This window comes from Poecilia reticulata, chromosome 21 (assembly GCF_904066995.2).
Source record: "Poecilia reticulata chromosome 21, P_reticulata-male-v2, whole genome shotgun sequence".
Taxonomy (NCBI): Eukaryota; Metazoa; Chordata; class Actinopteri; order Cyprinodontiformes; family Poeciliidae; genus Poecilia; species Poecilia reticulata.
The window spans coordinates 24,226,503-24,236,936 of record NC_088850.1 but is presented as its reverse complement, the minus strand read 5'-3'; the positions used below and the strand labels follow the sequence as shown (position 1 = coordinate 24,236,936).

Sequence of the window (10,434 nt, the reverse complement as noted above, 5' to 3'; positions counted from 1 at the left end):
TATTTAATAAAAAACAGTAAGTTGATTAAAATAAGTTTTCATCAATTTTCTATCAACACTCACTTTTACTAAGTTTCTTGGAATTTGTGGTTCTTCAACTTACTATTGTAGATGGATTAATTTATAAAAAGTAAGTTTGTGATAATTGTGATTTTTTTTCCTGCATTGGAAATCACTTTGACTCAATACTGCATGTATCCTGGTACAAATACTTTACTTGATGTTTTGTTTTTCTATTCTAGAGCCACCAGTTTGTCCCATCTGATTCACGGAAAGACTAATCCCGGCATTATTATGAACAGGGGTGCATTCACACAGCAGAAGATCAGAACAAGTCTCTGTGTGTTATTTTAAGTTAAGCTGGGCTAAATGTTTGTTGTTGTTGTTGTTGTTGTTGTTGTTAATTGCATTTTTTTCTATGTGCAAAAGTCCCAATCGGAAACCTTTGTTTTGTGTTTTCGGTATTCCTATAAATCTGACGCACAACTGACACCTGTAAACCATCACTCTCACTCTCAACCTTCGCCAGGGATGGTTGAGAGTGAGAGTGAATTCATCTTTATTGTATATTTTATCAGACAGAATATTTATTTTCTATATTATGTTTTTCAAATATTTGATGTAGTTAGTAATTCTTTGAAGTTGGAGAGAGGTTTGCTGTTGGCACAGAGATAAAACCCACAACATGGGTTGTGTATAGAGATGCACAACCCATATCTCTATAAGGGTTGTGTATAGAGACAACCCGTATACTCCATATGGGTATACGGACCTGTATAAGGACTAAGGCGTCTTAGACCTCGCCTTAGACCACGGCGAGGTCTAAGGCGCCTTAGACCTCGCCGTGGCTGTCACAGGTTTGAGTCCCGGTCTGGTGGCGCATGTCTTTCTTCTCTGTCATTGCCCTCCTTTCTGTCTGAACACTTTTAAATAAAGGCCCAAGAGCCAATAAAACCTTAATTTAAAGAAAAAAAGAGCAAAGCCTCTCAATAAAAAAAAAATCGGTTTGTTTAATTTGAGTTATATGAACTTAATTTTTTTCCCGTTAGTTGTACTACTTGATCTAGTACTGCTTATTTAAAATACATTTGGTTTACTTACTAATCTTAAACTTTGCTGTGGTCAACACCACAGGAGCACCACAGAGGACTGTTCTCACCATTCCTTTTCACTATATCTTTTTCTGCAGAGGAATTCTCCAGCAGAGAATTCATCTGCAGAAACATTTAACTCTGCAAGTGGATCAGAGGTAGACAAGAAGGTCAGTACGGAGAGCTGGTAAACCACTTTGTGGTGTGGAAACAAAAATCTTATCTTGAATGCAAACAAACAAAAGAGGTGATTGCAGATTTCAAAAGAAACAGTGTTAAATCAAACCTTATTATTGTGATCATTGTGCAAAGACATCCTCAAAAAATGAAAAATAAGTTACATTTAATTTCCTGTTGGGATTAATAAAGCATTTTTTAAAATTCAATTGAATTGAATTTGACTTTCTAAGTAATGTTATATTATCTGAGTAAAGATAGTTGGGAGGCATAGTGCCGAAGGAATTTAAAATGTAATTTTCTACAACTATTTTAAACTATGATTAGTTTAGCCTCCACGTCCAGAGGAGCCAGTTGATGTGGCTCGGGCATCTGGTCAGGATGCCTCCTGGACGCCTCCCTGGTGAGGTGTTCCGGGCACGTCCCACCGGGAGGAGGCCTTGGGGAAGACCCAGGACACGCTGGAGGGACTATGTCTCTCGGCTGGCCTTGGGATTCCCCCGGAGGAGCTTGAAGAAGTGGCTGGGGAGAGGGAAGTCTGGGCCTCCTTTCTGAAGCTGCTGCCCCCGCGACCCGACCCCGGATAAGCGGAAGAAAATGGATGGATGGATGGATGGATGGATTAGTTTAGCTTCGTACGAAAACTAAAGCTGTTTGCTAAGATTAATAAGGCTGCTGTTTAAAAATGTTTTTCTTAGAAATAGCTTGGTATTATTATTATTATTATTATTATTATTATTATTATTATTATTATAGGCGGTGCTGTAATTTTCAGGAGAATAAAAAATGTCAGCGTTTTAGTGCTCAGGGGACCGAATTGCAGTGTGCACACACTTCCTGATGGAGCTGCTAAGTATCAGCGAAGAATAATACCGAGTAAGACAGCTTGACGAGTTGAGAAGAAGTTATGTCTGGCTGTCCAGTGGACGGGGAGAAGCTTTTTCTAAGGATGGACTTTGTCCTTCGGCTTCCAGAACAGCAGTAGTGGATAACATCCCTATGTCTACGTCTTGGCACTGCTGACACATATACGACGAAGGGTAGGATTGTTCAAGTCCCCGTAGCTAAGAGCAGCTATCAGGCTACAAGGCTAACGTAAGATGGCTAGCTTTAAGCTCTAGGCCTTTCTAGAATAATCTGTTTTCACTTGGTTATGTAGTGTGTCAGATGCAAAGTCGTAGTTCGTTCCGCTCTGCTTTGATATTGTAAGTTGCATTGTCTAATTTGCCGACAAAAAAGCCAAAGTTCTAAGTCTGTAGTTGGGCGGTTTTTAAAGGGTTGTTGCTGTTACCCGTGCTGAGTAGTCAGCCGGGAGAAGGTTGTGCTTATTTCGTTTTGACAACTTGCAACAGAACATTAAAAACACTGTTTACCAATTCATTCAGTGAATTAGACATGCCTTTTGATAATAACTTTACAATCATAAAATTGCCACTTTTTTTGTCCGTGTTCACATTAATTCAGCTATATATACTTGAATTTTGTAAGTAATGGTAATTACGAGTGTTGTTGTTTCATATCTTACAAATGTCTCTTTTTTTCCAGTAAGTTACTAGCTTATTTTAGCTAGTAATGTCTCAAACGTTGCCGCCCTCTGACATGCTGGAAACACCACCTGGATATCCGTTTGAAGAAATAAACTATGAGGATATTGAAGTTGAAGAGGTGGGTTGCACCAAGAGAGTATGAAACTTACATAGTATGGTAATTACTCATGATCTTAAATGCTTTTATGTTTGTTACCTGTGTAGGTGGTGGGAAGAGGAGCTTTTGGAGTTGTCTGCAAAGCCAAGTGGAAAGGCAAAGATGTTGCGATAAAGACAATTGAGAGTGAATCAGAGAGGAAGGCATTTATTGTTGAGGTACGTACCTCGACAATAAAGTACTGTCTACCTTTATTACAGTTCTTGTCTTTAGTGCTATATTACATATTACATATATTAGTGCAGCACTGTCAAGTTAGAAATTCAGAATTTTGATTGTTTCATTTTGTTTATTTAACATGTAAAACATAGATGAGCATAATTTTTTTATGCGTATAGTGTTTTATATTGTTGAAAGTTATAGTAGTGATCAGAGCAGCATCCAAAGTATCACCTTGGTTGCCACTGACAACACTGACGTACCTGAACTCTGCTCGACCTTTGAAGATCTGATGTGGTGTCTATTTCTTATCCATCAGTAAAACATGCTTTAATATTTGAAGGTTATGGGAATTAAATGTCTTGAAAGGTGAAACACATTTAGCAAATGACTTCAAACCTGAGTTGAACGTTTTATTGTTGCCACTGGTGAAATTTTTTATTGTAGTTCTAAAATAGTGTAGTTCAGGGTTTTATGTTTTCAAACACAAAAGGATTGTATTTCAATTTTAGACATTTCACAGTACAACATGTGACTTAGAAACCTCTTGGGTTTCTGACCAGTATTTCCAGCTGGGATCTCCAACTTGGCTGTACAGATAGAGTGCACCATTAGGGCTGAGGCTTTTTCACCTTGTAGCACTGTCAGGCGTTAATTGAAAATACAAAAGAAGGCCGGTCGCAATAAACAGTAAATAATTAATTGCATGATAAATTGAAACAAACTCAGTAATTTCCATTTTCATGATTTTTCTATTTTCCCTTTTTCTCTCTCTACCAAAAACTGGATGACAAAACTCTGGTGTTTTGGTCTCAACCTGCCCTTTTTTTGAAGGACAGAGACTTCATAATTAATTTTATATGTCATTTATTTTGTTTTGTTTATTTATTTATTTTGGATATTCAAAATTTTTTCCAGTTCCAGTGTTTAAATGTTCATTACAATTTAAAGTTTATTGATCTTTGACAATGTGTTCCTGAATTATTATACCATTAGCATTGCATTACGTATATCAAGCTGTGTGAAGCTGACACCCCACCCACGTCAAAAAATCCAGCAAATAGTCTGAATGGTTAGTGCTCCGTTTGTGCAGGTTTGTGCCGTTAAAATTTTCTTTTGTGCAGTTTTGGTTTCTGAGATATTAAACATTATTTTTTAGGTCATCTAGAGTTCACCATCCCCCCATATCGCTCCAAAACAAACCAAAGTGGGCTAGTTCGTTAGTGCTCCGTTTGTGCAGGTTTGTGCAGGTTTGTGCCGTTAAAATTTTCGTTTGTGCAGCTTTCGTCTTTGAGATATTAAAAGTTATAATTTTGGCCGATGACGTCACCATCCCCCCATATGCTCCAAAACAAACCAAAGTGGGCTAATTCGTTAGTGCTCCGTTTGTGCAGGTTTGTGCCGTTAAAATTTTCGTTTGTGCAGTTTTGGTTTCTGAGATATTAAAAGTTATAATTTTGGCCGATGACGTCACCGTCACCCTATCATGTTCCAAATCAAACCTAAGTGTGGGCTACTTCTTTTAATTCTTCAGATTCTCAGCTGTTGTACAATGTGTACATTTTGTTTTGAACTTCAATAAAGACTTAGAACAAGAAAAAATGTGTCTCATTTCAAGAAATGTTTTAAGATAGCAATGTTTTTTCACGAACGTAGCTTCTCTCCACAATAATTGAATCCTGCTAATAAAGGACATGCAGTCTGACCCTGACGTAATGTGTATAACCTGTTCAACTGTGCTTTGATTTCGGAGGTGGTCTGAAGAATTATATTCACATTGTTGATGTACTGTCTGCTGATTATGCAGCAAACGTGTAAAAAAATTACATGAGCCTATAAAGGCCAATTTGCTAGTTGAGCATTAATTTACTTACCTTGTTCAAAAATCAAAATCGGGGTTGAAAAAATTCCAAAATGACTTATTCAAAACGATTTGAGACCGCTAGAATATTAACGAGAGGTTGAAATTACACTTGCTCTGCCGCCAAAACAAGATCGGGGGTGGTGGGGGCTCACTACAGTGTGGGTGGAGCCAATCCCAGTTGTGTGAGAACTGTCAAAGTTCGCAAAACATGTGGAGCTTTTCAAAATCCTTGAAGCCCATACACATTTAATGTAAGAAATTGGATGAAATGAAAGTCGTTGCATTGAAAATATATTTACTAAATATTAAGTACATTACTTGGATGAACTTTGGAATAATGACACATTTCCGTTTTACTCTGCAAAAACTTTGCTCAAGCAACTAGCAAATTGGCCGTTATAGGCTCATGTAATTTTTTTACACGTTTGCTGCATAATCAGCAGACAGTACATCAACAATGTGAATATAATTCTTCGGACCACCTCCGAAATCAAAGCACAGTTGAACAGGTTATACACATTACATTAGGGTCAGACTGCATGTCCTTTATTAGCAGGATTCAATTATTGTGGAGAGAACGCTACGTTCGTGAAAAAACATTGCTATCTTAAAACATTTCTTGAAATGAGACACATTTTTTCTTGTTCTAAGTCTTTATTGAAGTTCAAAACAAAATGTACACATTGTAACATGATAGGGTGACGGTGACGTCATCGGCCAAAATTATAACTTTTAATATCTCAGAAACCAAAACTGCACAAACGAAAATTTTAACGGCACAAACCTGCACAAACGGAGCACTAACGAACTAGCCCACTTTGGTTTGTTTTGGAGCGATATGGGGGGATGGTGAACTCTAGATGACCTAAAAAATAATGTTTAATATCTCAGAAACCAAAACTGCACAAACGAAAATTTTAACGGCACAAACCTGCACAAACGGAGCACTAACCATTCAGACTATCTGCTGGATTTTTTGACGTGGGTGGGGTGTCAGCTTCACACAGCTCGTATATCGCAATAACTTCTGGGACAATTTATCATCCAGCAAAATACCATGACAGGCCTTTACAAAGGTATACAGATCATCTGTCGTCTCAGGGTTTTTTATATTGTATCACAAATCATTTAATCAGGATCATTTCATTTCTTTCTAATTGTAGTAATAACTTTACATCTGATACCTGAACCAAACTTGTGCAAGTAGCACTGAAAAAAACTGTTATTAATGTTTTGTCCACAAATCACAGTACCTGCAGTCGGCTCTTTGTTTTCTTTTGTTACATCATACACTGCTACTGCTGTGCAAGTTGCTTTCTCTAGCTAGGTTGTTGCTTTTGCAGCTTCCTTCTCCTCTTCACCATATCAGCAAACTAGAGTTTCAGAGGTGTGTTTGGGGCTTAAAAAGAAGGAAACAGCTGTTACTTTTGCTCTCAGTGAATCACAGGTTCTTTTATATCAACTCAGTGTTGCTTTTTCCTCATGTGCCCTCAGCCTCATTATTACTGCCAAGAAAATGTCTCATGTTCAAATTTTCTGAGTTTTATCTTGTGGTGCTTTTATCTACTATTTAGTTCCTGACAGCCACTAAAATAACTTTGCAAGAATTACAGTTGTAGGAAAATGATCTTCTTTATAAACTCTGCCTATGTATTTTACAGGTAATGTAAAATACATAAACAGATTTGTAAATCTTTAACACTTTTAAGTCATTTTATCCTTCTGGAAATGAAAAAATAATGTCCAAATGTATTAATACATTAGTATCTGAGTGTGCTCACCATGGAATGATGTCATAGAATTACACTCACTGCTGTCACGTTTCTAAAAACCATACAACAGTGAATAGCAGCAGCAACATTAAATTTGCAGAAGTTTTAATTCTGTAACTGATTAAAACAACATATATGAACACTTTATTAACTTTTACCCTATTGCTTGGGGTGTAATGATGCTTTCAGCTAATTAGAGAATAAACAATAGTAGCTTCATATCAAAAAAGATGAGACAATATTTTTACAAAAACTAAAAACAATTTTTGTTTTTCACAAATTGAACAAGAGCATCAAGGATCAGAAACTATGTTTTTAAACATGCGATAATATTTTATCCATAATGTTGTTGTTGTTTTTATTTTTTATTTTTTCGTCTCTGTTTTTTTTTTTTGCAACTAATTGAACATTTTTATGAATCTGAAACTATTTTTGAGAAAATCATCGGTCCACTTCAGGAACAATCCGGACTTTTTTTTAAACCTTCCTGAAAACTTGGAAGACTGAGATGTTTAGTTTGAGACAATGGAACATTTTCTTAAGCTTTTATTTGAGAACCTGCATTTTTATTTTTAAAGCTTATAAAGTTAAGCATGTGATTAATCTGATTAAATTGTATAAATACCCGTTTAAGCTCTTCTGTCATCTTTTAGGGCTGTATTTGTTGCCCACTTGCATTAGTCGTGTACACTGGTGTTTTCCACTCACCGCCGGCAGCCATTTTTACCAGACAATACGTGTCTTGGTCTGTAAACAGTTAAAATGTTCTTACTGAGCTGTGCAGACAGAATGCTGTATGATGTTTTGTCTTGATCACCAGCTCAGGCAGCTTTCACGTGTCAACCACCCCAATATTGTGAAGTTGTATGGCTCTTGCAAAAGTCCGGTAAGTTAACTTAAGAGTGAGTACATGCCATAAATTTTCTGTCTTGGTTCCTTGAAGAGGGTTTCTCTGCTCCTTTCCTCCTTTAGGTCTGCCTGGTGATGGAATATGCTGAAGGTGGATCGTTATACAATGGTGAGTCCAGATGCTGCTGTTACACTCTTTAAAGACCACAACCTTGAGATGAGGATCAACCCTGTTTCAGTTTACCTTTTCATTGTTGCATGATTGATGGGAAACTTGTTGGATTTTCTTGACAACTCGTCATTGCACAGTGACTTTCAGTGTTTGTAGTGGTTGTGACTGTTGTATTTATTCAACTGGAGATTTGAAGGGTTGGGAAGATATAAATGAGAAAAATAAACTTGAAGCCCTTTAACTTATTTTTCCTCACTAAAGATTTAGACTTGCACACCAAGAACAAGATGCCCTTATGTTTTATCTTGCGTGTATGTGTTTTTTTTCTGAATTAAGAATGAATGTTATCTTTATGTGAAGGTCTGCATAGCTTAAGTTGACTTGGGTAAATTCAGCATTTTTCTGTAGCTTGATCCTGTTGCGCTGCAGCATAGCTGGATTCTGGAGCAGAGCGTTGGACTGTTGTCTGCTGAGGCTTTTTCTCAAGCATATAAAAATTATTCCCCAACATTTAGAGAATTGTGACTCAAATCACACTGAATGAAATGTTATTTGTCCAGTAACTTGTGGACTTCTTATTTTCAAAATAATTATGATTGGAATATAAATGGTTAATGAAGCTGTGAGGTATATATTGTATGTTGAGCTGACAGTATTTAGCACAGATTAGTGATATCAGCTTGTTCATGGTTCCCATGCTCTACACTCCTTTAGTCCAAGCGTAATATTTTTGAAACCATACCTTTAATGTTTTTGGGATCTCATGTGAATGCTGTTTATAACTGTAAGGTCTCAGTTTTATCTTGTCTAAATGTTGAAGCAGCTATAGCCAAGAGACAGTTGAGTAGATGTGTGGCACTGCGATGTGTGCCTGCAGGACCCAGTTTGCTGCCTGTATTTTTTTATTTTTTATTTTTTTAAGTTTGTTGTTCATAGTGGTGTCTGTGACTGTGTTCTCTTGTTCACAGTGCTGCATGGTGCTGAACCCCTCCCTTATTACACTGCTTCCCATGCCATGAGCTGGTGTTATCAGTGTTCCCAGGGCGTGGCCTATCTCCATGGCATGAAACCAAAGGCTCTCATTCACAGGGACCTCAAACCACCCAAGTATGCTCCTTCTCTTCACTGTACATACACTGCTGTCTCTTGTGTCACTATCACTGAAGTGCCTTGACTTCACTCTCTGATCTTGCTAGCTCACAAACGCAGCGAGGTGTAGAGGTCATAAACCTCTACACCTCCTGCATCAAAAGCACATAACACCAGTTTTAAAGTCACTACACTGACTCCCTGTAGCTCAGAGAATAGACTTTAAAATACTGTTGTTAGTTAATAAATCACTAAACGGGTTAGCACCACAATACATTAAAGATCTGTTGTTGTTGTACCAACCGTCTAGACCCCTCAGGTCTTCTGGTTCTGGTCTGCTGTGCATCCGTAGAACCAGAACCAAACGAGGAGAAGCAGCATTCAGCTTCTATGCACTACAAATTTGGAACAAACTTCCAGAAAACTATAAAACAGCTGAATCACTGAGTGTCTTTAAATTTTGACTTAAAACCCACCTGTTTAGAGTTGCCTATGGCTGAAGTAGGGTTAGAGTCCCAGTTGATGACGTTTCAACTAAAGTACCTAATGGTTAGAGTCCCAGTTAGGCCTGTCACGATAACAAATTTTGCTGGACGATTAATTGTCTAAAAAATTATTGCAATAAAAGATAATATTGTTTCAAGACCTTTTGACACTGATTTAATGGAAATGACTAATAATGCATGCAATTTCCTGCCATAGATAGATACACTTTATTTTCAAAAGAACACAACACTGGAACTGATAAACTAAATCAGTTCCATTGTTAATGGATTCTCAGTCTCCATTAACAAAAAACGTACTTGAATAAAAACTAAACAACATAAAGTCAAAGTGGAAATAAATACTGCATTCAACCAAAAGAGTGCAGATTATGAAGTCTGTATACTATATTGCCCTTCAGTAATCACTAGATTTAAATAGAGAAGACGGGCACATCCAACTACCTAATGCAAGTAGTTCATACTACATGATTTTTTGCCCCTATTTTCCCCTTACGATAATCTTAGATCGTTGGCCCATCTAAGAGTGTCGCTGGTGATTTCATAACCATCAATCATCCTGTAGTGTGATTTAGATCGTCATGGCCGCTCAGATCTAAATCAGGGGTTTTCCCCGACTGGGAGCTTAACGCTGAGTGTGACAGGTAGCCAATCAGAAAGCTCGGATTCTCCTCCATACTTTCTTAGGGGAAATAACGAGGGGAATCCCAAACAGCTGACACAGCGCAACACAAAGTCCAGCGGACACTGGAGATGATATGTGGAAACAACATTAATATTTATTCAACATTTCGTGCAAAGAATATAGAAATGACAAGGAGAGGAGTTGGAGCCAAATTGCTACCGCAGTTGATAAACTGCGGTAGCAAGTTTATCAACTGCTACCACATTCTTCGTTAATGTGGCATAAATAGGTTACAATGATTTTCATTAAGTCATGACTTTACGCTGACTCTAGCCACATGCATCACAGGTAGATTCTAGTAAAGCATTGATTAGTGCCTGATTTTAAAATTACTTTATTTTAAAATCAGGCCTTATTTTGTGCCCAGGT

The 10,434-nt window shown here is 37.4% G+C and overlaps 1 protein-coding gene across 3 annotated transcripts in view; it reads left to right on the top strand.

Moving 5' to 3' along the window:
• The first annotated feature begins 2,081 nt into the window (after positions 1-2,081).
• map3k7 (mitogen-activated protein kinase kinase kinase 7) overlaps positions 2,082-10,434 on the top strand; it is a 42,313-nt gene continuing 33,960 nt past the window's right edge. The window contains exons 1-6 of one of the 3 annotated variants that reach the window (XM_081602574.1): positions 2,082-2,308; positions 2,814-2,933; positions 3,020-3,130; positions 7,588-7,653; positions 7,740-7,785; positions 8,757-8,895. In XM_081602574.1, coding sequence (XP_081458700.1) covers positions 2,841-2,933; positions 3,020-3,130; positions 7,588-7,653; positions 7,740-7,785; positions 8,757-8,895 — 455 coding nt within the window. In that variant the 5' untranslated portion in view covers positions 2,082-2,308; positions 2,814-2,840. Of the gene's footprint in view, positions 2,364-2,813; positions 2,934-3,019; positions 3,131-7,587; positions 7,654-7,739; positions 7,786-8,756; positions 8,896-10,434 lie in introns of all 3 variants that reach the window. The other 2 variants (XM_081602575.1, XM_081602576.1) reach the window with 2 other exon arrangements.